Source organism: Macrotis lagotis, chromosome 1 (assembly GCF_037893015.1).
Source record: "Macrotis lagotis isolate mMagLag1 chromosome 1, bilby.v1.9.chrom.fasta, whole genome shotgun sequence".
Lineage (NCBI taxonomy): Eukaryota > Metazoa > Chordata > Mammalia > Peramelemorphia > Peramelidae > Macrotis > Macrotis lagotis.
This window is the reverse complement of record NC_133658.1, coordinates 902,071,164-902,097,949: the sequence shown is the minus strand read 5'-3', so window position 1 is coordinate 902,097,949 and position 26,786 is coordinate 902,071,164. Positions and strand designations below refer to the sequence as shown.

At 53.8% G+C, this 26,786-nt stretch overlaps 4 protein-coding genes across 4 annotated transcripts; 2 read left to right on the top strand and 2 right to left on the bottom strand.

Moving 5' to 3' along the window:
- Nucleotides 1-1,393: 1,393 nt before the first annotated feature.
- On the top strand, nucleotides 1,394-4,660 carry CCNP (cyclin P). Its single transcript, XM_074217330.1, is given in 10 exon segments — nucleotides 1,394-1,487; nucleotides 2,803-2,950; nucleotides 3,287-3,356; nucleotides 3,500-3,643; nucleotides 3,716-3,820; nucleotides 3,823-3,870; nucleotides 3,969-4,139; nucleotides 4,187-4,292; nucleotides 4,295-4,334; nucleotides 4,495-4,660. Coding segments are annotated over 10 exon segments (1,092 nt in total).
- A 482-nt stretch (nucleotides 4,661-5,142) lies between these two features.
- TTC9B (tetratricopeptide repeat domain 9B) lies at nucleotides 5,143-7,542 on the top strand. The gene is made up of 3 exons (XM_074192610.1): nucleotides 5,143-5,524; nucleotides 6,209-6,391; nucleotides 7,252-7,542. Exons 1-3 carry the CDS (start codon nucleotides 5,143-5,145, stop codon nucleotides 7,365-7,367), a joined length of 681 nt encoding a protein of 226 aa, XP_074048711.1. The 3' UTR covers nucleotides 7,368-7,542.
- Nucleotides 7,543-7,930: 388 nt separating this feature from the next.
- On the bottom strand, nucleotides 7,931-19,211 carry MAP3K10 (mitogen-activated protein kinase kinase kinase 10). The gene is given in 13 exon segments (XM_074192606.1): nucleotides 7,931-8,348; nucleotides 9,108-9,803; nucleotides 9,960-10,072; nucleotides 10,521-10,656; nucleotides 10,803-10,928; nucleotides 12,157-12,397; nucleotides 12,748-12,923; nucleotides 14,263-14,411; nucleotides 14,957-15,137; nucleotides 18,490-18,589; nucleotides 18,591-18,682; nucleotides 18,685-18,761; nucleotides 18,763-19,211. Coding segments are annotated over 13 exon segments (2,880 nt in total). The 3' UTR covers nucleotides 7,931-8,004.
- Nucleotides 19,212-23,730: 4,519 nt separating this feature from the next.
- On the bottom strand, nucleotides 23,731-26,253 carry LOC141509477 (uncharacterized). The gene has a single exon (XM_074219067.1). The coding sequence runs from the start codon at nucleotides 26,162-26,164 to the stop codon at nucleotides 23,942-23,944; it is 2,223 nt and encodes a 740-aa protein (XP_074075168.1). The 5' UTR covers nucleotides 26,165-26,253; the 3' UTR covers nucleotides 23,731-23,941.
- Nucleotides 26,254-26,786: the final 533 nt, after the last annotated feature.

The window sequence follows — 26,786 nt, the reverse complement described above, 5'->3', positions numbered from 1 at the left end:
TTGGCTCCTTCATCCTATGCTTGGGAAGTTGACTTTTTGAACCAACATGTCACTTTACATCGATCTCTATTGAACTTCACTGTATTTGATTTTGGCCAAAATTCTCACTTGACATGCTCTATTTTGACTTTGATTGCTGTTATCCAAACAGAATCCCACCCCAGCAGATAGAATCATTTTATCCAGACCTTTATCCAAATTAGTGATAGGACCACTCCTTAGCATCAGGCCAAGCCCAGGACCAACACCAGATTTCAACCTTCCAATCCTAACTCATTTGTATCTTTCCCCATCCAAAACCCCCCTTCCCAAGAGAAACCAGGTCTCACAATAGAAGTCAAGTAGCCAAGCCTTCTCCTGGCAGACCATCTTCCCTGGGTCACCTAGTCTGAACATTGATCTGGTCTCTGACTTGGACCATCTTTGGAAATTCCCCTGCCATGGCTTCCCTGGAACAGGGAGGACTTAGCCGGAGCTCTGGATTGGGAATTTGAGGATCTGAGCTAACCCCCAGCTATATGACCCTGGGCAAGTCACGGATTAGAGGTGTTCAAGTTGCCCTTCTTGCCAAAATGAAGGTATGGAGCCCATGGACCACCTAAGTCTACTCCAGATCTGAGTCCTAACTCCCTACTCCCTACCTACAAGGAGGAGGGGCAAGAAGGAAGCTTGAGATAATCCTAGTCACTGATGGAGACTGAGCAATTGTTCTGTTCTGGTCGAGGGGAAAGACACCTGAGCTAGATCTGGTTTGAATGCTGACACTAGTAGCCAGACACGCCAATCATCTCAACCTGCTTCATCCACAGTAAGAGGAGTGTCCTAATATGTGCTCAGCAGCCCCCCCCCCCCACGAGTCCTTTGTGTCTGGTGATTACATTGGGATTTCAGGCTTGGAATGGAATTTCCAAAAGCAACAACTATCACTTCTTCGGAGGAGAGAGGCCTTAGGAAGATGAGGGAATTTCAACTAGGGCTCTGGTGCCAGCTTCTGGTACTTCCTGATTCTTTCCCCCAAGCACTCTCCTGCCATGCAAGGCAAGTTCCCATCTAGGCCTTGGAGAGACATTTACTGATCTCTGCCTTCAAATAGCCTTCATTCTATGGAGGGAGACAGAAGGATTTAAGAATATATAAACCAATTTTAAAATAAAAGTGGGTAGTGAGAATGGGAGGGATGAGGAAATGCTTCCCAGTTAAGACTTGAAGAGAAGAAATAATTGCTGAAGTGGGCCTGGAGAGATCTGGGAAGAGCAGGGATGAGGAATGATATGGGCAAAGGGGCTGAAGTACTTGAGGAGCCAAATTAGAGGGCTTTGAATTTGATTCTAGAGACAATAGGGAGCCATCGAACTGAATTTGATGAGGAAGTGACTCAGGCAGATCTGTCCCTATGAAAGATCGTTTTGGCAGCTCTGTTGGAAGTCAACAGAGTGGGGAGAAAGGAGTCACTGGAAAAGGACCTGTGAGCCTAGAACGGGTTCCCGGTATTTGCCCTATAAGATGCCAGCTCCTTGAAAGAAAGAACTGTAGGAGTTTTGTCTTCACATTCCCAGCCAGTCTAGTGAATTTTCACTTCAACTCTGGAGAAAATTCCATTTTACTTGTGAAGAAACTGAGATTGAAAGAGGTTGCAGGGACTCCCTTAGCAGGAGATGAAGACTCGGGTGTCTCCTCACCCCAAGAGCTTTGCCCTTTCCTGCACAACGGAATCCAACTAGGTGATAGAATGTCTAGACAAACTTGAAATCAGGAAGACCCCAATTCAAATACTGCCTCAAGTGACTCTAGCCGAGTTACTTAACCTAATTAACTCAATTTCCTCATCTGTAAAAGTGCAGATAATAGCACCTATCTCCCAGAATTGTGAAGATAAAATGAAGTCATGTTTGTAAAATGCTGGAAGGCTATATAAATACATGCGGGATGACCTCATTTTGAATTTTCTGGGTAAGGATACTGGGCTGCTAGATGGCATAGTGAATAGAGTCTGTCTTCAATCTCTTATCAGCTGTGCTACCCTGTTTGTCTCATTTTCCTTGTCTGTAAAATGAACTAGAGAAGAAAATGGTCAACCACTCCCGAATCTTTACCAAGAAAAACTCCAAATGGGGTCACGATGGGTCAGAAAAACGATCAAACAATAATGGCCAAAATGGCATTTTGCAGAAGAGGAAACTGAAACAAAACAGGATGAAATGAGTTGCTCAGGGTCACGGTGTTTGAAGCTGGATTTGAACCAGTTGAGGCTTCCTGATTCCAAGACCTACGTGCTCTATGCATTATGGTGCCACCTAGCTGCTCTCTAATGTCTGTCCTTTATTCTCTCTCTCTTTTTAAAGTTTTTGCAAGGCAATGCCGTTAAGTGGCTTGCCCAAGGCCACACAGGTCATTATTAAGCGTCTGAGGCTGGATTTGAATTCAGATCCTCCTGATTTATCCACTGTGCCACCTAGCCGCCCCATTTGTCCTTTATTCTCGAAGAATCATGGCATCAGTGATGCCATGACAAGCACATGAACTGAATCTGAGTGTGTGTGTGGTGATGGGGAGGGAGGCTGTGCTAAGTCATCAGCCTCATTTTCTCCTTCAGAGCCACCTGGGTCCAGTGGGCTGATAGGAATCAGGACGACTGGAGAAGGCCTCGGATACGAGGGAGTCAGGGTTAAGTGACACGCCCAAGGTCACACAGCTAGTTAAGTGGCAAGTGTCCGAGGCTGGATTCGAACTCTCGTCCTCTTGACTCGTCCTCCAATATAATGAACACCACATAAGTCGAACTATCCTTACTCGGAGGTCCAGTCGTTAGAGGAAACCGAAGGGAAGAGGCTGGGCATCATCTAGCTACATTGGAACTAACTGGCAGAGACTACGCCTGCCTGAATCTGGAAGGGCCAATCGGCATCGCTTTCAACGGAGGAGCCAATCATGGCCACAGCTTGCGGATTACGTAAGGCCTAAATAGAGCGACGCCCTCGCCTCCCGCTGTGACCAATCAGAGTCCTAGCTGCTAGCTGGGGCGGGGCGCATGGCATTAGCACCAATGGTCCCGCTTCCCGGGAATTTTCGAAGGGGCGAGTGAGAAGGAGGGAAGAAAGGGGCCCGGGCCCGGGCGCCGCTGCGTCCGCAGCTGTGCGGCTGCGTGCGTGGCGAGGAGGCGGGTGGGCCCCGCCGCTAGGAGCTGCGCCTCCCTCCCCTCCCCTCCGCGCCTCTGCCGGCACGGCCCCGTCCGATCAAGGCTCCAGACAGGGGCCGCGTGCCCTTCACCTCCTTCCTTGGCCCGCAGTGGGCCGGCTCTTCTGGGCGCCCGGGGGGCCGAGTGGTCCTGGCTCAGTCCCCCTCCCCCGGGGCAGCAGGTGAAGACAGGCTCCTCTCCCTTTACGGGTTCCCTCAGCCGGGCGTGTCCGCCCAGCCCCTCCCCGGCCCCTCCGGAGGCCTCAGTGTTTGGGGGCAACATTTTTTAGCGAATTAGCATTTATTAAGCGCCTCCGGTGAGCAGGAGCGAAGGAGGAAGCCCAAAGAGAAGCCTGCTCCCAAGGAGCTCAGGCCTCGGGGGGCGCCCACTGCTCCCACCCGCCAGGCGGGCCGCGCGCTCCCCAGGGCGGCTCGTGCCCTCGTGGTGGACTGGCTGGTGCGGGTGCACGTGGGCAGCTGCGGGCGGGGTCCCTGGGCCGAGCCTCGCCCCGCGCTCCGCCTCCGCCCCGCCCCTCCCCAGGAGTCCCCGGGCCCGGCTGGGGCCACGCTCCGTGCGGCCGTGCACCTGCTGCATCCCTGTTCGCGCGTGGCTCCCGTGCGCCGCCTGCAGCTGCCGGGGGCCCCCGCGCCTGCCCCTTCGTGGCCTGCGAGGTGGAGGAGAGTCCCCGCCCCGAGGCCGGGCCGGGCCGGGAATGGGGAGGGCAGGAAGGAGGAGTGAATGCGGGAGGCGGCCGCGGCCCCGGGCCCGCTCCCTTCCCCTAACCCGGCCGCAGCCGGCCGCCCTGCGCCTCCTGGGGGCCGGCTCCTTCTCGCCGGCCCGGCTGCTCCGCGCCGAGCGGCGCCTCCTCAGCCGCCTGGACTTCCAGCTCTGCGCCCCGGGCCCCCTTCTGCGCCTGGGCCTGCCGGCCGCCCTGGCCCGGAGCGGGCCGCGGCTGAGGGGCCGGGCCGGGCGGGGGCGCCGGGCCGGCCGCTGAACGCGGCCCCTCCCCAGGGGCTGCTCTTGGCCCCCAGCTTCTTGGAGCTCTCGGGCCTGGAGGCCGAGGCCGCGGCCGGGGAGCCGGGCCGTCGGGCTGCCGCAGCCCTGGCTCTGGCCCTGGCCCGGCGCGTGCCGGGGAGGCCCCCGAGCGGCGCCTCTACAGGTACCGTTGCTCGCCCCGGCTCCTCCAGAGCCGGCTTAGAGATCCCTAGACGGGAGGGCGCTTAGAGATCCCTATGGGGGGGCACAGAAGGGAAGGAACCGGGCCAGGGTCCCCAGCCTCGCTGCCATCTCTGCCCTCCCTTTCCCGCCACCCCGGGCAGCCGGAAGGAGCTGGGCCCCATCGAGCCCTGCATGGTCCGAGCGGCGCTGCGGGGGCCGGCCCCGGGCCGGGCCGCGGTCTTCCTGAAGTCCGCACGACCCCAGAGAGAGTGGGTCGGCCTCACCGCCTGCAGCCTGCTCTCCAGGACCTGCCCCGCCCCTCCCTGAACTGGGGGGCGGAGGGAAGAAGGGGGGGCTCGGGACAAAACGATCGGTCTCTTTGTGCCCTTCTAATAAAGACGTGGTTTTTAACTTGTGGCCTCGCCTTCTTTCCCCTCTTCTGGCCCATCCCTCATTCTCCCGGACCCGAGAAGTCCCCAAGGACGCCACCCTCCGGGGTGCAGGAGAGGGGGCGCTAGGGGCTCTCCCTCCACCCTGTGGAGCCCGGGCCCACGGTGACACCCCGCTGCCCCTTGCCCTCTTCTACGGTCCGAGTCCCCCCACCCGGGCTCGCTGAGGTTGGGGGGGGGGGAGAAAATCTGGATGTGGGCCTTCTTTTGGAGGGGAGCGTTTGAGGGAGGGGGAGGCGCTGAATAAAGGCTTCCCCAGCCCCGCAGGAGGGGCCCGAGCCCGTGACGGCGGCGTCTAGGGTGGGGATGAGCTCCCCACGGCTGGTGATGCGGCGGCTGTGGTGCCGCGAGTTTCCCACAATGCAGTGCGGCGCGCTGTCCCCGGTGCTGATGCTGAGCGCAGCCCCCGAGCCGCCGCCTCGTCCGCCGCCCTCCCGCTCCCCCCCGGGCCCGGGTCCCCGCCATGGCCCGGCCCCGGAGGCCTCGGGAGGCCCAGGAGGGGGAGCCCTGGAAAGCAGCCTGCGGGCCGCCGTAGCGTTCAAGGCCGAGGGCCAGCGCTGCTACCGAGAGAAGAAGTTCCGCGAGGCTATTGGCAAGTACCACCGGGCGCTGCTGCAGCTGAAGGCCGCCCAGGGAGCCCGACAGCCCGGCTCGGGGCCCGGCCCCGCGCCCCCGCGGCTCAGCGAGGAGCAGCGGCGCCTCATGGAGAGCACCGAGGTGGAGTGCTATGACAGCCTCACCGGTACAGCCGGGCCCCCCGGGGGGGGGGGGGCGCTGGGGAACCCAGGCGAGGCAGAGGCCCTGGGGTCAGGGGAGGCCGACGGGGAGGCGACAGGAGGCATCCCTTGGGGAGGGGGCCTTCCCCTACACCCCCACCCCCCACCCCGACTGTTCTCAGCCACGCCTGCTTCCCCCGAGCTGCCCCCGCTCAGTCCTGCGTGGAGGGCACCAGGAGGATGCGGGGAGGACCCGGGGGGGGAAAGCCCAACCACACACCTCGAGCCACCCGGCTGGGGCCGTCCAGGCTGGACTTTTCTCTTCAGCTCCCTCTAGTGGCGGCAAGAATGGGTTCTGGTTCCATGTGGCCGTTGCTAGGGTCCCTCAAGGCCCCGAATCCCCCCCCCCCCCGGCCCTTTTGCGCTTTGCCTCCCCTAGAGGCTTCACCGATTGTCTCCCATTTGCCCCGTGCTCGCGTGGCGCCCTCCAGTGGCTCCCCGAAGTAAAACGTCCTAAAGATCCCATTCCATCCACCCCCTCCTGGTCCAGTCTCCTTTATTCTCGGATGCTTCCAATGGCATTCTGGGGCACCCTGCGCCCCAGGCTGCCTACTCCCGGGGTACATGAAGGAATTAGAGAGGAGGGAATCAACGGGGAGGGGTTGGGCTTGAGGTCGAGCTGAGGACCACTCTGACCATCCCCGCCTCAGCATGTCTGCTGCAGTCGGAGCTGGTGAACTATGAGAGGGTGAGAGAGTACTGCTTCAAGGTGCTGGAGAAACAACAGGACAACTTCAAGGCCACTTACCGGGCAGGCATCGCCTTCTACCACCTGGGTGACTACAGCCGCGCCCTCCGCTACCTGCAGGAGGCCCGGAGCCGGGAGCCCACAGGTGAGAGGTGTCAAGAAAGGGCTAGGATGGGGAGTGCTGGACTCGGGTTCGAATTCTGCCTTCAACCCTGCCAGCGTGTGGTCCTGGCTCAGTCACTCACCTTCTCTGAGCTTCCTCATTTGAAAAATGGGCTTTGTTAATAAGCACAGATAGAATTGTCGTGAGGAGATGAGGCTCAAAGTAAGTGATGTGAGGAAAGGGCTTTTCTAAACCTTAAAGCTCTATGTAAACCTGAGCTTGCTGTTAACATTTTTCTGGCTAGGGAGAATCAGGGGGTGGGAGGAGGGAGGGAGAAGAAGAAAGGGAGAAGGCAAAGATACACCTCCCCCTTCTCTAACCCCTAAAGAGGATCCAGTTAGATATGAAAGGAGTGACATTCCACCCTCCTAGGCAGAAACCCCCTCCCATGTCGAAGGTAGCCCCCCCACACTAGGCGCAGATGTTCTCAGTACACACCAAGATTTGAACATAAGGGCACCCACATGGGAAGAAAGGGAGAGAGAGGAAAAGATCTCACCCCACACCCAGATCTAGACGCCTTCCCACATAAACTCAGGAAGCCACAGAACCTGGCTAAATACAGAAGCACAGAGACAGTCACGTGGGGAGATTCCGCCCATCAACCCAGAAACAGACTTAGATCATTCCTCCAAACTGGGACCCCGAAGGTTGCCCAACCCCCACCCCCCCATAAGCCAGGTTCTACTTGGAGATATCCTCATCCTGTCCCCACTCACACCCCAAGAGTCCCAGATCTCTCAACCGGTGGGGCCAGAGAGCCATAGCAGTCACTGGCAGCCACATTCCTGGGGTAGCCCCTCCTGCCGACCAGCCCCACCACGAACCCTTCTCATCCACAGACACCAACGTCCTTCGCTACATCCAACTGACCCAGCTACGAATGAGCCGTTGTAGCCGAGAGCGAGAAGGTGGTAATGAAGGGGGTCCTGCCCGAGCTCGAGATGTGATTGGTTGATCCACTGGCCTGACTCCTGCAGTCCCCCTCCCCAGGCCCAAGTTGCCAAGCTTTGAATGAGCTTTGGCACAGTAACCCTGGGAGGAGCAGGGGAAAGGGTGGGGAGGTTCTTGCTCACTGATGCCACCTGGTTTTGACCCTGTCCTGGAGGCTTCTGTTCATCTATGGCTATAAGGAGGGTGATAGCCCCTGGTCAGACCCACTGCAGGCAATAAATGTGGAAAAGTAAATAGTGAACCAAAAATGTGAGGTGGTAGTGGTGTTATCTGGGCTGGTCCCCTCACACCTGAGTGCTAGGGCAGTAGAGGCCTTGGCAGGCCTCAACTTTGCCCCTTGTAATTATCCTTTCCCTTGTGTTTTCTGGACTTTATCAGTGGCCTGAGGGATGTGGGGGTGTTCCAGTAAACTATGCTGACCCTCAGTTTGTAGGGGGTTAGGGTCCCAATCTGCTCCTCCTTCCTCCCACCCCAGACCCAGGCCCAGGCCCCAATAGCAGACAGCAGAGTACAAGACAAGGAACTTATATTAGACAGACTTTCCCCTCCCACCCCCCCTCCCCAATAAATACATAGCATCAGTCCCTGTCTGGGCCTCTCTCTGCCCCATGGGGGCATGCCCACAGGCTAGGGTTGTACATTCAGTGGGAGACATCAGCCTCAGGGTCAGAGAAGGTGGGCACGGTCCCGCACAGAGGTACTGTGCTGTCCTGGCTCTGCCCTTCTGTGTCCATGTCAAGCAGGCTTGGCTGGGGCCCCGGGGTGCCTGGTGTCCCGGGTACAGGAGGGGAGGAGCTGCTGTATGTTCTGTTGAAGGAGACCAGCTTCCAAGGATCAAGCCGGGGTCGGTTGGCAGCTGGTCTTGGCCGAGGGGCAAAGGTCAGAGTGGTGGGCCGGCCTGGGGGCTCTGGAGGAGGCCTTCGCCGAGGGGGGAACAATATCTGGGGGTCAGGCAGGCGGGGGAAGTCCAGGGCATCCCTGGGGCCTGGAAAGAAGAGAAAATTGGTCATGGAGTGGGTAGAGAGGCCCAGGTCTAAAGCTACTGGTCTAAGGCAGACCCTCCCAACCTACCCCCAAAGTGGGGCTAGGTGAGGCCTACTTTCCACCCTGACCAGGATTGTATAATCACATTCTGGAGCCAGGAGAACTCAAACTAATGCCTGGCTTTCCCCCTAGTCTCTTAGGGACCTTAGGCCTTCTGATATCAGCATGCCCATCTGTCATCTGGGATCTCTGCATTGGCTTGGGCCAAGGCAGAGAAGATGAGGGGATGAGGGCCAAGACAGGGGCCCACCCACTAGTGCTCTCTCAGCTTGGGGGAGTGGCTCCCTCAGTCCTGAGGATCTGGTACTGGGTCCAGACAATCCCATCTTGTTGTTCAGACAATGGACAGTGAAGGGATAAGAAGGGAGGTTCTGTGTCAGAGGAGCAGACCAAGGTCCCTGGCCTGAGCCTGAGCGCCCCCCCCCTCCAGCCTTGGTTCACTCCCCACCCAGATCGGGGCTGCCCATTCCCCTACACCAGCTCAGAGCTGGGCTCCTGTCCCATCAGTACATGAGACGATCTCCTCCATAAGGGGCTCCCTGCTCTTCCTTTCAACACCTGGGAGCCATGAACAAAGCACTCCCTTCCACCCGGAGAATCCCCAGTTGGGAAGTTCTTCCTTTTTGGTGATAGCCAAGGTGCTGGGGTTCCAACTCCAGTTTTCCTATTCCATACAAGCTAGCCTGGTGTGTCCCCTCACCCTCTGGTCCTGGGTATTGGTGGCTCTGCACCAGCTGCCTCAGCGCCCCCTCGGAAGGGGTCCGGCGGTGCCCTCGGCTCACAGCTCGGGCAGCTGTGACATGGGTAGGGGTGAGTGACTGGCGAGGGTCCTTCTTGAAGCTCTCCACCTCCAGGTCCACCAGGGGGTTGGTGACAGGTGTGCTTGGTGGGGAGGTCCCTAGGGCCGTGGCTGGGTTTCCTTCATCACTGTCTGATCGGATCAGGGATCGAGTGGAGTTGCAGTCAGAGAGAGAGGACAGGGAGAGGATGGTGGTTGAGGGGACCAGGCCAGGGGCAGGTGGGGGAGTCGCCTCTTCCCCTGCCCCTTTCCCATGGCTACGAGCCCTCCGCCTGGGTGGGCTGGGTCCCCGAGGGAAACGAGCTGTCCGGGGGAAGAGTCCATCCCTCCACCAACGAGGCTCATCATCTCCATCTGCTGCTTGGGCCTCTGCCACATCACTGCCCAAGGCCACGGCCCCAAGAATGGTGGCGCACCTCAGTAGTGCCAGCTCACTGCGCTTACGAGGGGCCCCACCCCGGCCAGGGGGGGCTGCTGCAGGGTGAGGTGGCTCCCAGGGGCTCGTGGGGGCCTCAGCAGGCAGAGGTAAGGTGAGGTAGGATGGGGGAGTATAGGGGGAGGGGGGCACACTGGTCCCATCGGCTTCTGCGAACTCTTCTGTTGGGGGGGAGCAGGAATAAAAAGAGAGGTCAATTGGGGGCCCTTCCTTCTTACTGCTTTACTGGGGTTCTTCCCACTCCCCACCCCAAAGCTCCTCCCAATATTCCCTGTCCCCCCCGTTCCCTCCCACCTTGCCTCTGCCCTGGCCCTCACCCATCTCTGTGAGGCTGGAGAAACCGGGGGCCATGGGCATGTGTTTGGGAGACTTGCCCAGGTTCGGGGCACTGGATGACCACTGCTTGCTACCCTCCCCTAGGGCCTTGAGCCTGTGGGGGCAGAAATCAGAAAGCTGAGGAAGCTGGCCTGGGGCAAAGAGCATTCCCACCCTGCAGCCCCTCACCCTCAGAATGGCAGCCGGGCTCTCCTACTGACTCTGCCTTGACCTGGAGTGACTTGGACAAGTCATTCTCCTCTTTGTACAGTGAGAAGTTGGGATTGCCGAGGTCTCTCCCAATTTCAGTAAACTGAGTCAATAAGACATCATGCCTAGGACTGGTAGGGTATTGGGAATAGAATAACTGGGGCACAATGAAAGCCGGTGTTTGGAATGGAGGGGCCTGGTTTCAGATCCTGGAGTTGCCTAACATCAAGCCACAGGTTTACGCTTGGGCTGGCCCAAGTGACCTCCTCCTGCATGATATCCTCCCAGCCTGCCCTAAGACTGGAGGAGTAGCCTCTCCTCCACAGCCACCTTCCCCTCTGAGCTAGCCTTACCTCTCTTCCCCGCCAACCCGTTCTTTCTGCAGGGTGGAGCTGGGCCCCCATGTCCTGCCCTTCTTCTTCCCGGTGACAAGTTCTTCCTTCTTCAGGGCCCCGCTGCGACTGCCGCTGGTGTTCTCCATGGGTGTCACTGGGTCCCCAACCCCCAAGAGGAGAGTGAACAGAGAGGGCAGAAGAATGGCTAGGCCCTGGAGGACAGACTCAGCCACCTCGATGTCCCCATCTCTTTCCCTTCCTCCCCCTGCCCCTGTTCCCACTGCGATAGATGACACTCACAGCGGATGGCCCGGAGCCGAGGGATGATGCTGGGGCTGGCAGGGGGACTGACTCCTTCGGGACCCAGCCCTTTCCGTTTGTCCAGTGTCGTTGGAGAGGCTTGGACGGTGATCTTGTGCTCAAAGCCTGGGGTGGGGGATGGCTTCAGTCTCCCTGCCCCAAAGCCCCATCTGGCTGCCCCCAAGATCTGAGATGGAAGCCCTCAGTCCCCAGATGGCCATGTTACCACATTCGGGAGGGACAAATGGGATTGCTGACCTCAGTTGGGGGGAGGGGCTCTCCCATGCAACCCCATCATTTGGGGATAGCCATGTGGAGGATTCTCTTTGACATCAAGCCTACACAGCTATGACCCAGTCAATACAGAATGAATCTTCCACAGTGTCCACATGAGCCACTGCAGATTTTCATTGCACTGGAAATGACCACCATATCTTACAGAATTATAGTTTCAAGGAGTGAGAATTTGAAGACACGCAACTGCTACCTGAAAGCCATTATTCTCATTAATGGCCCTAGCCCACTTTAACCTAAGGCTTCTGGGAAGAAGGAAAATCCCTCTTCCCTAGGCCAATCCTCAGATGACCTGAAGACATCCATCAGGTTGCCCCCATTTCTTGGTCTTTTCCTGCACTGAAGATGGAGCAGGAAAGAGGGTCTCTTACGGGCCCTCTCCAAAGTCACCCTGCTCGGGGCCACAACAGAAATGGGGAGGCCAAGGTAACCCAGGAAGATCTCTACAAGAGGTGATGTGGGAGTCGGGGTGATCCCCAGGGATAGCCAAGATGTTCCTGGGGGTCAAGAGGCTAAAATGTTGACCCTGAGGATCCCAGGGTGGGGGGTCCTAGGACTTGGGTCTCAGGGCCAGGACAGCTTCAGGTGAACTTGGGGAGGCATCTCCTACTCTTGAGAGCCCATGTCCCTATCAGTAAAAGGAGGGCCTAGATAGAAGGGCTGCTACCATTCTAGATTTTAAGGCAGAGAATTCAAACACACAAGGGCTCCTGGATTAGATCAAAATGGAATTGGGACATATTTAACAAAATAAATAAAACTACAATAGAGCAGAAATAATCTTAATATATGGTGTTCTAAGTTAACATGTAGACTGCAGAAATCCTTAAGTATGATTTGGTAGCTTGATTTTGATATGGGCAGGCTGAAGAACCCTCCTACCACTGACCTTCCATCAAGTTCTATGGGCCCTCCCAGCTCTGACACCCCCTGTTCTAAGGCCCCTCCCAGCTCTGACATCCCATGTTCTAAGGGTCCTCCCATCTCTGACATGTCATGTTCTATGGGCCCTCCCAGCTCTGACAATCTCTGATTCTGGCTTTCTAGGAGCAGCAGTTACCTGAGGGCAGGCTGATGTTGTTGCTGTCCCTCAATTTGAGGCGGCTCCGCCTGAAGTGACCCCGACGCTTCTTAACACGCGGCCTCTCCTGGCTCAGCTGGTCCATGAGCAGATGCAGCTCTCGCCCCACGATGTCCATCTCGCGTTCAGCCAGCTCCTGCTCCCGACGCCGAAGCTGCTCCTCCTGCCACTTCTGTTCCTGGGCAGCTCTCAGTAGTTCTTCCTCTCGGCTCCGGAGCTCCTGGGGCATGGGGGGGGGAGGGGGGCTGGACTGGGGATCTTCCCTTCCTCCCTCCACCTGCACAGCCACACATTACACACTCCCACCACACATATCACAAACTATACACACACACATGCCACACTCATACTCACACCACAAATATACCCATGCCACACTCACATGCACATACTACATACATCTCACTCACCACAAATACACATACCACACACAACACAGAGAACACATACATCACGCACATGCCACACTAACACCATACACACATCACATACAAACATACTACACATACCACAATCATATGCATACCACATATACACACACATTTTTAGACACTCATACCACAAGCACACCTTTTCCTTGGTCCGAAGGTCATCAAACATGTGTTGAATCTCCTGCTTCCAGTCCTCCTGGAGGGAGTGGAAAGATTCCAATGGCATCTGGAACAGGGCAGACTGCTCTATGGCCTCCAGGCGACTCAGGATGCTGCCAAAGTCCGGCCGCTGATGGGGCTCAGGGTCCCAGCACTCTGTGGGAACAGATGGCAGTGGATATAGCTCTGGTTCCTCTGCCCTGTCCCATGGCTCATGGGAGCTGGGGGGAGGGATAGTATAGTGAGTGCAAAGAATGATGAATGGCAGAGTCATGGGGTATGAGTTAAAATCCAGACACTGCCTACTGTGTGACCTTAGGTAAGTCAATTTCTCTGGGTCTCAGTTTCCTCTTCCATTAAATGAGGGCTGAGGTTAGACCACCTCCAAGGTCTGGGATCCTAGGACTTCCTAGCTCTCTTAAGGAGGAGGGGACAGTTCCAGTGTCAGTGAGCTTCTCCTCACTCTCATCCTATCCTGCTAAGGATAACTTAGAGTGGTGTCCAAGGTTCCCTCCAGTGCTGAAATTCTAAGGTTTCTGTTAGAGAGAAGTGATGCAGGGAGCAGAACCAAGAAAATATTGTTTACATTAACAACTTTGTGAGATGATCAACCTTGATGGATGCAGCTCCTCTCAGCAGTTCAGAGAGTTAGGATAAACCTGGGAGACTTATGGACAATGCTATTCAAATATGAATGAACACTATGTTCACTTTTTTAAAATTTCTCTTATTTTTTCCTTCCTATCCTATGGCTTTCTTTCTTTCTCCTTGGTCCTAATTCCTCATATAGAAAATGACTAGAATGTAAAGATGTTAAACACAAATGTGCATGTACAATGTTCACTAGATTGTTTGATGCTGAGGGGAGGGGGGTGGGAAGAGTGGGTGGAAGGAAATTGTGTAGCATGAATGTTGAAAACCTTTCCTAACATGTAATTGGAAAAATAAAATAAAATATCAATAAAAAAAGAGGGCCTTGCTTCTAAATAAGAAAATTCTTCAGCCTGGTCAGGCCAAATCTCAAGGTCCACTTCTAGGCACCAAGGGTTCACTGAGAGACCAAAGAACTAAAGATCATCCAGGACAGTGAAGGGTCATGAGTCCATGCCCCATGAAGAGTAAAAGAATTGGGAATGTTTAATCTGCAGAAAACATGATCTATCATCAAGTATCTGAAGAGAAGTGATTTGGTTAGTTTTGCTTGGCCCTAGGCACCAAGAACACCGTGGGATGTGGGAATGGGAAGGATAAGGAAAAGAGAAATGGAAGGTGAGGTTGGGAAAAACTTTCTAGCAATTCTAGGCTTCCCAAAGTGGAGCTAGCTGCCTTATAAGGTAGTGAGCTGCCTATCACAAGAGTTATTCAAACAGAAGCTGGAAGACTAGATGAATACTTAGACTAGGCAGTAGATGAGTTTTATGATCAGGATGAATAGTAGGGAGGAAGGAAGCTCAGGGAAAAATACCCAAGTCTCATCCCATGGGTTTCCACTTACCCTCCAGAAGATGTACAAAGGGTTCGGGGCAAGTCGATGGGATGGGCAACATCAGTTTATTCATGGCCACCCCATAGGCCACAGCCAGTGCGTCGATCTCTCGGTAGGGCACTTCCCCAGTCAACAGCTCCCAGAGCAACACCCCAAAGCTAAGGACAGAAGGGAAGTGGAGGGACTGTGGCTGGTCTTCTGGACCTGATACATGTTTTCTTCCAGTACAGTCAGCTCCAACCCTCTCTGTATTCTGCTCACCTGCCCACCTGCCCACTTCTGATTCTGGGACTGAGAGGAAGGAAGCTCAGGGAGGCTGATTGCAACTTTTCCGAAGCAGAAACTTCCCAACACTCAGAACTAGTCTGACCCCGGGAAAGACTACTGTGACAGTGAGTGAACTCCCTGTCCCTGGAGTGATTCAAGTAAGACAACTGTTCTTGTAGCTGAGAGTGAAGGGCTCTCTGTGCTAAGGGGAGGGATGTCCAAGCTACCTCATCTGCTGAAAGAAGAGCTGATAGCGGAGGGTTCTGGACCTTGTCATGATCCCTCATCTCCGCACTGGCTCGAGCTCCTACACCAACTCCGGTATTGGAGTGACCCACACCCATACTTTCTGGGGGCTCACTCATCTCCACAGAGAGAGAGGAGCCTTGGGGCCTTAGGTGTCACCCCCTTCCTCCTCAACTGTCCCTGCCCATACCTCCAGACATCACTGCTTTTGGAGAAGAGGGATAGGCGGATAACCTCAGGGGCCATCCAAGCATAGGTGCCAGCCGCGCTCATCTTGGTAGTTTTGTGCCACTCCCGAGCCAGGCCAAAGTCTGTGATCTTGAGGACAGTGTCTGATAGATCCCCATTCTCAAATGCATCCAAGATGAGGACTATGGGGGGAGGGAGGAAGAGAGGAGAGAGCTGGGGATGAGACAGTTCTCTCTCCTTGCTTCCTCTCCCCCCCAGTACAGCAGGACCAGTTACCAACTCTCCACCCACAGACTCTGAAGCCTAGCCTTCAAGGTTCAACAATCTGGGCCCAGACACCACCTATCTTCCAGCTCTCGCCCATTGTTCTTGCCAGGCTGGAGAGCTTTCTGTCTCTACCCATGCTAGGCAAGTTCCCACCTTGGGCACCTTTCCCTGAGGACAATATCCTCTGCTCTTTCCCATTCTGCAGATACTCATTCCCATTCCTTATTTAAGACTGCTAACTCTTCTGCAAAATGCTTGGTGGCATATATGTGGGACATTTATCGAGCTGGATTGCAAAGACATCTGTCCCAGTTGCTGGGAAAAGCACTTCCACCCTCTCTCTCCCTTTGCCCTCTGAGGTGTTCAGCATACTGGGTGGCGAGCCAGGAGTTGGGTGGATTCTGTAGCCTATAGCCCCTTGGGACCTTAGAACCCCAGAACTTATTCAAAACTTTCCTTTTACAGGCAGGGACGGACTGGGAGATCATGGAGCCAGTGAAATGAGGTTTCCAATTCGCTTGTTGTAGACATTAGGACAATAGTCCCATAACCACAGATAGTATTACCTCCATTTTACAGAGGGGGAAACTGAGGGCTCTAAGGGGTCAAATCATTTGTCTGCATTGATACACTAAGTATCAGAGGTTTTCCTGACTCCATTCAAAACCTCTAGCTAGCTCCTCTACTATTGTGGCTCTTTAGTGCTCGGCCTTTCTCCTTAAATTAGGATCATTCATTCCATCACTCAGCTATCTATTTAACAAGCAACTAGCATATATTAAGGGGCAGATAGGTGGCCCAGTGGATAGAGCACTGGCCTTAGAGTCAAGAGGAGTTTGAATCCAACCTCAGACACTTGACTCTTACTAGCTGGGTGAACTTGGGCAAGTCACTTAACCCTGATTGCCTCATATCTAGGGTCATCTGCAGTCATCCTGATTCCTATCTGACCACTGGACCCAGATGACTCTGGAGAAGAAAGTGAGGCTGGTGACCTAACACAGCACCCCCACCCCTGCTCAAATTCAATTCATATGCTTGTCATGGCATCACTGCCCTGATGTCATGATCATCTTCAAAAATGAAGGACAAGGGGCAACTAGGTAGCACAGTGGATAGAGCACCAGCCCTGGAATCAGGAGTACCTGAGTTCAAATCCGACCTCAGACACTTAATAATGACCTAGTTGTGTGGCCTTGGGCAAGCCACCTAACCCCATTTGCCTTGCAAAAACAAAAACAAAAAAAAATGAAGGACAAACATTACATTAGCATATATTAAGGACCTACTATATGTCAGACTAACATACCCTAGCCATTAGAGATGGAGACAAAAATAAAAACAATCCCTATCAGCCTTACTCTCAGCCCTAAGGTAGGAAATGGCATTTGAGCCTTGGAGAAAGCAAGAGATCCAAGGAAGAAGAATGACATCAGAGGTAAAGGTGGACAGGAGCTGTGTTTATGGGGATAGAGATGTAGGTGGTGATCCAGGCCATTCAGGGTGGATCACCACCATTCAAAGATAAGACTAGTTAGAGGCATTAGCACATGGAAGAAAGATCTTTGAACCCAAGACCTGGGTCCAAGTCTGAATTCTGTCATAAAACACATGGGGGGAGGGGTGTTGGACTAGATGACATCTCCCCCTCCCTTAAAGACAGAGATTGTTTCCCTTTGTTGTACTCTATGGCACTTTTTTTAGGTTCTATGGTACTTTTTTAAAAAACACACATCTATGATTTAATCCACCAAAAGTTAAAAAATAGAAACTCATCCACATGCTCTGCAGGTTAAAGACTTGACTGGGGTACCCTGAAGTCAAAGTATTCTACCCTGGGCCACCCAGCCAGCAGGTGCCAAAGAGAGGAGGATCTTCCTGACTCCCAGAATGATGACTCTCTACATCCCACAAAAACAGGCTCTCCATGCCTGTGTGCTGACTGACTATAAACTGAGTGACCTTGGATAGGTCAGCTTACTTATTGGGATCTGAATTCCCTCAGCTGAGTGGCACTGGCTCCCCTCTCAGGTCCTGTCTTGCTCTGGTCTGTATATAGGTCAGAAAAGTGAATTTTGGTGGAAGGGGGTGGGAATCCAAGACAAGGGCTTCTGGGCTCCTCCAAGCCATACATTCCCCAGACTGGGCTGATCTTTGCCTTCCCACCAGCCCAGGGGAATTGCTGGGGAAATGGATAAAGGATGAAGCTTCCATTTTCTATTGCATAAAAACAAAATGCCCTTCCATTCCCAAGAGGTGGCACTGGCCCTGCTAAATCTGAACAGTCCTTGGTATCTTAAAAAGGAACTTGGTGCAGGGGACAGAACACTGTATTTGGGACCAGGATTCATAGTCATCTTGAGCCACTTATGATGAACTTTTTGACCCTTAGCCTTATCTGTAAAAGAAGGGAGAGGGATTTGAGGACCCCAAGGCCCTCCTGGCCCGGAATCCATAATTCCAGGGAGGGACCACAGCGCTAATTACAGAGCTCCAGGCCTTGAGTTCAAATGCAGGGGAAGTGACTGATATCTCCGTGACTTTGGGCAGACCCTTTCTTCACTTTCTTTCTACAGAACAATACTAGTTTCTCTTCCGGCTCCAAATACTGAAAATCTGATCCCTGCCACTGACAATGGAAGATGCTGGGACCCAGCAAGGAGAGGGGACTGAGGGATGACATGGCCTCATGGAGAGGGTAGAGGGTAGGAGGAAGGAAGCATCCTTCTATGAAAATAGAGGATCAGATTCTCATTCTCTCCCCTCTCTCCCCTTGAACCCTTCTCACTCCCAGGCCAGGGAAGAACACTGAATATGGGACCAGTTCAAGTCCCTGAGGGGGCCTTAGGCCAGTGACTTAAACTCTCTGGGTCTCAGCTGAACAGGCTGGTCTTCCAGGTGGAGAACCAGAGTTCTCCCTCCCCCTTGGGAATGGCCTCCCTCCGCAGTCCACATCTCCCGCTAACCCTACCATCTCCCCACTGCCCGCTGCTCAGTCTCAATCTTCCTCCGTGGGGCTGGGCCTGTCCTGGAGAAGCGAAGTGCCCTGAGCCCCAGGCCTTGGGGCATGAACCCCAGAGATAGAAATAGAGGTTGTAGCAGGTTCAGATTCTGATCCTATTGCTCACTCCCCGTGACAAGTCCCTCCCCCCATCCCCCTTCAGTTTCCTTCTCTGCAAAAGATTCCATTGCAACAAGCCTTGGCACCCTGTGAGTCTAAAATCTAGAAGGCTGAAGGAGAAAGGGAGGGCACAGGGGGCCACTCACTGTTGATGGACTTGAGATCCCGATGGATGATGGGCACCGGCGCCCCACTGTGTAGGGACTCCATGCCCCGAGCCACCTAGACAACCCAAGTGACCAGCACTGTGAGGGGGCACCCGGCAGGCAGCCAGGGCACAGCTCAGTGGCCCTCCTCGGGCATCCTCCATGACCAAGCAGAGATGGGGTGGCCCAAGTAGGCATCTCACAGGGCCATGATGTTAGGATGGCACAGGGCGCCAAAGAGCCGGGCCTCCCTGGCCACCTGCTCCGCCTGGCCCCGGGTCCCACATGGGGTCTAGCCTGGCGGCGGTCAGGGCCACCTCCTCGCCGTGCCACCTGGCCCTGTAGACTTTGCCAAAGCTCCCGACACCAATGATTTCTCCGAGCTGCGGTTCCCCTAAGGGGATGCCCCGGGGCACAGGCAGTCCAGTGGGGGCAGAGGCCGGCACCTCGGGAGCCAACGCGTAGTTGCTGGGGAAGACCCCCACGCGCCCACTGGGCAGCTGCCCCGTCCACCAGCCCTCATCACCGGACACGGCCCAGTCCTGGGACAGTACCCGCACCTGGTCTCCCCTGTGGAGGGTCAGCTCCTCCTCCCCAGCGGCTTCGTAGTCAAACACAGCAGTCCACAGGGGCCCCGCAGCCGCCGGGGGGTCTGGCCCCAGGCCCCACTCCTCGGTGCCCCGCGGGGCTGGGCCCTCCCCACCGTCCTCCCCCTCCTCCATGGGACCCAGGGGAGGCGGGGATCAGGCGGCCCCCCAGCTGGCTGAGCCCCACGTGCTGGGGTGGGGGGCAGCCCCGGCTGCTCCTGGGGCGCTCCTGGGGCCCATGGCCGAGGGCACGGAGCAGCAGGAGGAGGCGGGCCTAGGAGATGGCATGAGCAGCGCCCCTCTCCGCCTGCACCTCGGGGTCCCGCTTTGGAGAAGGGCTGGCCAGCGTGGGGAGGGGGGCAGGACAAGGTGAAAGGGTCACCTCTTCCCGGGAGCCCTCGGCCGCGTCTCCAAGCATCGGGGAGGGGGCGGCCCGCGGCTCGGGGCCGGGGCCCTGCCCAGCTACCCTTACCCAGCCGCCGCGGCCCCCCGCGCCCCGCGGCTTCCCGGCACCCCGGCTCCCCTGGCCGCCCGGGGCCCGGGCCCGGCCTCTGTGCCAGGGGGGCACCTGCGCTGGCTGGAGGACCAGGCGGCTCGCAGAGACCCTCCCTCAGCCCGCGGGCGGCGGCTCCATCGCCCGCACCTGCCCCGGCTCCGCCCCGCCCAGCTGGGCAGCCGCCCCGGGGCTGGTCAGCGGTGCCCGCCCGGGTGGCCCGAGCCGCCCCCGCTGCCGCTGCTGCCGCGGGCACCACAGCCACGGCGCTGGGGGCTGGACTTGTAGTCTACGCGGCTCCGGCTCCATCTCCCCCACCTAGGGGAGGGCCAGGGGCTTTCCGGAGCTGACCTTATCCTTGGATGGGCAGACCGGGGAGACTGAGGCGGGCCTGGGAGAGGAGAGGGCTCTACATGTCCTCGCTCTCGGCATCCCGAGGGTCCAGCCGCCTCCAAGAGTGGGTGAGGACGCTTCATAATCGCCTGGCTGCCTGACCTTGGGTCAGCCACTTAAGCCCATTCATTACCTTGCCAAAAACAAAAAAAACTAAAAACAAACAGTGACCCAACACAGCACCAAAGAACTGACAGTGAAACATGCTATCCATATAAAACCATTAAATTAAATTAAAAAAAAAGAGTGGGCGCAGAAACTGAGGCCAGGAGACCAATGAGGTGGGGGAAGGGGCAGTGCTTCTTCTTCTTGGGAAACCTACGTTCAGCTAGGGCAGATGGGGAAACTGAGGTCAGGGAGAATAGAAGGAAGGCATGATTGGATGCCAGGTTTAGAGCACAGCTGAAGGGCAACCAGAGAGTCCACTCCTCTCATCTTACAAATAAAGAAATCGAGGCTGAGAGAGAGGCAGAGAGAGCTTGAGAGACTGGCTCAGGGATACACAAAGAGGAAGTGTCTCAGGCAGGATTTGAATTCCAATCTCTCTGGCTCCAAGTGCAATTCCCCATCCCATTCAGCAGGCTGACGTGCAGCCCTTAGGAATCAACTTTCTTCTCTGTCAGGTAAGGAAACTGAGGCCGAGGAAGAATGACCAATTCAACATCACTCATCATCCCCAAAGCATCTCAGGAAACTCTGGGGGTGCCCTGGGGCCCCAGGGCTCCTCCTGCCCTTCAGGGCATTCCCTTCTCTTTTCCTGTGAAGGCTGTTTTTGGGGAGCTGGGGGGCGGGGCAACCTAGGAGGAGGTTATAGGGGAGAGATTCACTGTCAGCCCACTCACTTGTCCCAGCACTCCCTCCACCACCTCTTCTGCAGATGCCTTCTGGGAAATGTAGTCCTCTGTGTGGGGAGGGTGGGGTGGGAAGGGGACACCTGACTTGCCACAGAGGGCAGTTTGATCCTGGAGAAGAGGGAGAGCTTTGAGACCTGGATTACTCCCAGGCGGGCTGAGGGCTCAGGTCCTAGCTCCAAGGACAGGTGGGGGAGATGGTGGTCCAGCTGCCGGGTGCAGCATCAAATACAAGCAGGAGAGATGGGAGGGAAAAAGAGAGGAAGACCCTTGGGCTGACAGAGGAACTAGGAAAGTCCTCTTATAGCAGAAAAGCTAAAGGCAGAAGTGGGGAGATGGCCAGCCAGGTCAGAGGCTATCTTCTCCCCCTCCCCTATCTATGGAATGCCCAGGCCCCAGCTGGGAGTGAAAAACTCTCAACAACCCCCCCCATGCCCCCTCCTTTTAATATTTTTTTCTCCTTCACCCATGCCTCATTGTCATTTTCACGCAATCAATGGAATAGTGGGTATGAAGTCAGGATAACCTATGAGCTGGGTGGCTGGGCAGGCCACAAACCTGTTTTCCCCATTGTAAAATGGAAATAAAAATACACACCCTGCTTGTCTGGGGATGGATAGGAGAAAAAAAGGAAAAAAAAACATTTAATCAGGACCTACTATGTGCTTTATAGATGGTACTTTGTTGGATCCTCACAACCCTGGGGGGTAGGTGGTATTATCATTTTTTTGTTGAAGAAACTGGGGCAGGCAGAGGTACTATACCTTGCCAACTACCAAATGTCTAAGGCTGGATTTGAACTCATGTCTCCCTGACTCTCCACCAAGTGTTCTGAACACTGGATCACCTTGTTCCCTCATAGTGGGGATTCAAGAGAAATAACGTATGATTGTCAAATCAGCTGCTCTGGAGGAGAGAGTGAGACACAGCCCTGCCTCATGCACCTCCAATTCTATCACAGATCACATCACCCATTGGCTCCCTTGAAGAACAAAGGGACAATAAACAATTACAATAGCCGCATAGGGCACACTAAACAAGCAAGTTCCTATTAGGTGCCTGCTCTGTGTGAAGCCTGGAGATGGAAAGATGAGATCCAAACTGTCCCTGTCCTCAGAGACCCTGCATTCTAATAGGAGAGAATACTGAATGTGGAGATGTTGCCATTCTTTGCAACCAGGGATGGGTGGGGGAGATGGTGGTCCAGCTACCGGGTGCAGCATCAGATACAGGCAGGAGAGATGGGAGGGAATAGGAAGGGGAGACCCTTCGGCTGATAGAAAAACTGGGAAAGTCCTCTTATAGCAGAAAAGCTAAAGGCAGAAGTGGGGCGGAGATGGCCAGCCAGGTCAGGGGCTATCTTCTCCCCCTCCCCCTATCTATGGAATGCCCAGGCCTCCCGCCATTTTAGAAGGCATACATACTCTCTTAGGACAAGGTCTAAATCATGTCTTTGTTGTTTGACCTTCATTCTGAAAGATGAGCATGACTCCAGGATAGTGATACCACTCCAATTGAATTTGAGTGAGGAAGTGCTGTGCTGTGGTAGTTTGCACCTAAAAGCACCCCCCCATCTTTTATGGCTAGACGTATCCAATCCCTTTTGTAGCTTCTCCCCCCTCACCCCCTCAGTAGCTAGAAACACACCACCTCCAAGTATGTCGTGTGGTTAGTTAAAGTCTGTTCCTTCCCTGTCCAGAGATGATGGTCTAATCAATCACCCATAGTTTTTGTGGCCAAGGGATTGTGGCCAGCACTCTATTCATTATATTCCATTACCTCCCACATATTCTAAGCAAACCATAGGTGGCTTATACAAAGAAGAAAATAGTATATGTACTTGTTTTGTTTTTTAAAGTAGCTATTATGCCATAAGAAAAAATTCTCTAAATCATTATTAGAGAAATGCAAATTAAAGCTTGTCTGAGGTACCACCTCACACCTCTCAGATTGTCCAATATGACCAGGAAGGATAATGATCATTGTTGGAAGTGTTGTGGGAAATCTGGGACACTATTACACTGTTGGTGGAGCTGTGAACTCATCCAACCCTTCTGGAGAGCTATTTGGAACTATGTCCAAAGGGCAACAAAAATGTGCATACCCTTTGACCCAGCAATACCACTACTGGGTCTATATCCTGAAGAGATGATGAAAAAGGATAAAAACATTACTTGTACAAAAGTATTTATAGCAGCCCTGTTTGTGGTGGCAAAGAATTGGAAATCAAGTCAATGTCCTTCAGTTGGGGAATGGCCTAGCAAACTGTGGTATATGTATGTCATGGAACACTATTGTTCTATTAGAAACCAGGAGGGATGGGATTTCAGGGAAGCCTGGAGGGATTTGCATGAACTGATGCTGAGTGAGATGAGAAGAACCAGAAAAACACTGTACACCCTAACAGAAACATGGGAGTGATGTTCAACCTTGAAGGACTTGCTCATTCCATCAGTGCAACAATCAGGAACAATTTTGGGCTGTCTGCAAAGGAGAGTGCCATCTGTATCCAGATAAGGAGCTGTGGAGTTCGAACAAAGGGCAAGGACTACTGCCTTTAATTTATAAAAAAACAAGATATCTTATTGTCTGATCTTGTTACCTCTTAAGTCTTCTCTTCTCTTCTTTAAGGATATGATTTCTCTCTCATCACACCCAATTTGAATCAAGGTACAACATGGAAACAAAGTAAAGGCTGACAGAGTGCTTTCTGTGGGGGGTGGGGGAGGGTTTTAAAGAGGCTATTACAATAGTCCAGGTGTGCAGTATGAAGAGCTTACATTGGTGTGGTATTAAAGGGAATAGAGAAAGGAGGCAGAAACCACCCTAGGCAGAAGTCAGATACCCAAGACTCCTTAAAGGGTTCACTTGATGTGGTGGAGAAAAAGGGAAAAGTCACTGTTTCTGCTGAAAGAAATTATGTTTTATTTGGGGTGAGAAAGGTAAGCAGGGTGAAGGACACAACTTGGACCATACCTCTCCTCAGGCAAGACTGAGAAGCTTGGAGGCAGGTGTCTTATGGGAGTACTTGGTGAGAAAGGTGGCAGTGTTTGGAGCTGTGGTGGGGATGGAGATGTGGGGCAACCTGTCAGCTTGGCCAGGGTCAGGGTGGGTGAAGCTGTTCCACGTCAGCTCCATGATCCCATACTGTGAACTGCCAATTGGTAGAAAAGTACTTGATTCCGCCCAGGGAGGGGCAGGACCATTTGGAATTTGGATTGGTCTTCTGGTGTCCGGGGAGCCCTGCAGTGTATATTGTAGAGGAGGCGCTCCCCAGGCACCCCATCTTTAACTTCCAGGGCCTGCTTAGAGAGTATGTCCAGTGGCACTTGTTGCTTTTCCCCCAGGAGTTCATTTAAGAGTGTGTGGATCCTGGTGTGCCTGAGATGGTACAGGTCCAGGAGCTGGATGAACTGGTCCTCCCAGGAGGAATGGTCTTGTTCACAGCGCTTCTGCAGGCTGACTAAGACATGGTACAGCGCCACAAATGTATCCCATGGAAGCATATCCTGTGGAAGAATGGCAGAGGACTCCGTGGACCGCTTCCCCAAATCCCTCTGTGGGGAACTGATCATCTTTTTCCAAGCCTGGATGTTCCTTTTCAGTTGCCAGATCAAAGGTAACTTTTTCACATAGGCAGAAGCACTCTGGGGCATATCTTTCATGGATGAAAGAGCTGCCACGCCCTTGCCCCTGAACTCCATTGAAATCCTCTTTGTCGAATTTCCAGGGGCCATAGGATCTGAGCCTTTCATAGTGGTGGAAGAGCCAGTAGAGACCCTAGTAGCCAAAGGGGTGGCCGGCACAATGGCAGGGATGGACACCCCTGACTCTGATTCAGTTATAGTTTTGAGCCGAGGCTTAGCCTCTTGTCTCTTGATGGAAGGGAAGATCTTTAAGCGCCCTGAGTCTATAGAGATTTTCTTCCTCTCAGCCTGGGAGAGTTGAGGCCCAATGTCAGGAAGCCCTCTCTGGGGTGAGGTGATGGCTTTCAGGGCTCCCAAGTGCAGCCATTCTCTTTGTGACTCTGAAAGGGCCTTAGCCAGCAGCTGGCACAGGCGTTGGTAGGTATTTTGGGAAAGTTGCTTTTGTTCCTGGAGCTTCTGCAGAGTGACTTTCAGCCACTGCTGATCCTTCTCACTAAGCTCCAGACTGTCATCGGTGAGGTTGAGGTCAGCCACCCTGATGGGTTGTCCCAGCATGATCTGCTGCAGTAGCTGAAACCACTTCTCATTGGCCTCGCTCTTTAGCTTCTCTTTTTGGGGCACATGAGAGGGAACTTTGAGCTTTTTGAGCCAGTGGAACTTCAGGGGGGACTCCTTTTCTCTCTTTTTTTGACCTTTGGCTTTATCTTCCAGAGCCACTGCCTCCCCAGGCTTCAGAAATTTATCCGTAAATTGGGATAGAATGAGTTTGTCCTTGACAGCTGCCCATGAATTGGTGACCTCCCATGAACTGGTTACCCACGGCAATACATCTTCAAGGTTCTTAACAGTTTCCTGGTACTTTTCCTTTTCCCCCACGAGAGGGAAAGAAACTGGCTTCATAACTTCTGGCCCCATGTCTTTCTTCTTAACTGCTCTGCCTTTAATTTTCCTCAAAATGCCTTTCTTTGAAATGAATGGACTCCTTTCCATAGCCATTTCAGTGATTCGAGATATGTCTTCCACTTTTTCCTCTTCCTCCTCCTCCTCCATCTCCTCTTTCTCTTCTACCTCCTCCTCTTTCTCCTCCTTTTTCTCCTCCTCCTCCTGTTCTTCCTCTTCCTCCTCCTCCTCCTCCTCCTCCAAGATCATCTCCAAACCACGTTCCTTGAATCTCCTGACCCTCTCCTCTTTTCTCCATTTCCTTTCCTTCTTATATTTTTGAACCTTCATTTTAAGGCTCTTCAACCAATGCTTCAGCTCCCGAGTCTCCTTTATATCTTCTTTGGTCAACCTAGCCTCTTCAAAGAGTTTGTCTCTTTCCTTCATGGCCAACTTCCATTCCTTCATGACGATTTTGAACTCCTTGCTGAAGATTGACTTTTCCAACTTGGCCAGGTTGGTCTCCTTTTTGGCCAGCTTTCTTTCCACATCAGCCATACTTTCTCTGTGGTGAGCCAGATATTCCTCTCTCAGGGCCACTTCCGTCTCCTTCAGGAAGGGTCTCTCTAGACCTTCAGAAACTCTAACCTTCCCCTCCTCTGTCAGAAGAGCTTCTTTTTCTATTTTCTTACTCTCCTCCTTGACCAGGTCTTTCTCATCCTCCAGCAATCTCCTTTCTTTCCGCAGCTGCCTCCTCCATTTCCGGAGCTCCTGCCTCATTGTTGCCTTTTTCTCGTATTCCTTATCTTCTATTATAGCTTTCATAGTCCTGGAATATTCCCTCTTCTCCTGAAGCTTCCATCTTTCCTCCTCTTCTGTTTTCTGCTTTCTCTTCTGTTCACTGTCCAAGTGGTGCTCCCTTAGTTTTGTCCATTCCTCATCTGAGTTGGACTCCTCACTCAATTCTTCATGCTCAACAAGTTCACTTTCTTTCAAGATGGATAGCTTCTCTCTCTCAGAGGATTCACTCACTTCCCCAATTGAAGAAGGCTCTACTCTTCCAGTCTTTGGCGCTGCCTCTTTTCTCTGTCTATTCTCTTTTCCTCTTGAAGCTTTTTCCTTTTTTTCTTCAAGAAAAAGAGCTCCTTTTTCTCCATGACCACTTCTTTCTCTTCCTCATCCAGTCTTCTCCTCTTTGCCCTAAGCATCCTTTGTTGTAAAACAAAGCTCTCTTCCCCTATGAACTCTTTAGTACGGCTCAGCTCCATCTCCTTCTGCAACAACACTTGCTTCTGTTGGATTAGCTCCTTTTACTCCTTGATTACCTCTGCCATTTCTGCAGCAAGCTGACTTTCTTCTAGCAACAGGTTTATTTCTTTCCTGGGGATCTTAAATTCCTCCACTGTGAATTTAACCATTTTCTGCCTGGTTGGTAATATCTGGTCAA

What these genes read in the sequence shown, in the direction of transcription:
- TTC9B (XM_074192610.1), top strand. Translation starts at nt 5,143, where the DNA reads ATGCAGTGCGGCGCGCTGTCCCCGGTGCTGATGCTGAGCGCAGCCCCC. An exon ending in GTGCTATGACAGCCTCACCG is followed by an intron (nt 5,525 to 6,208) that starts GTACAGCCGGGC and finishes TCCCCGCCTCAG; the next exon opens with CATGTCTGCTGCAGTCGGAG. An exon ending in CCGGAGCCGGGAGCCCACAG is followed by an intron (nt 6,392 to 7,251) that starts GTGAGAGGTGTC and finishes TCTCATCCACAG; the next exon opens with ACACCAACGTCCTTCGCTAC.
- LOC141509477 (XM_074219067.1), bottom strand. Translation starts at nt 26,164, where the DNA reads ATGAAAGCTATAATAGAAGATAAGGAATACGAGAAAAAGGCAACAATG.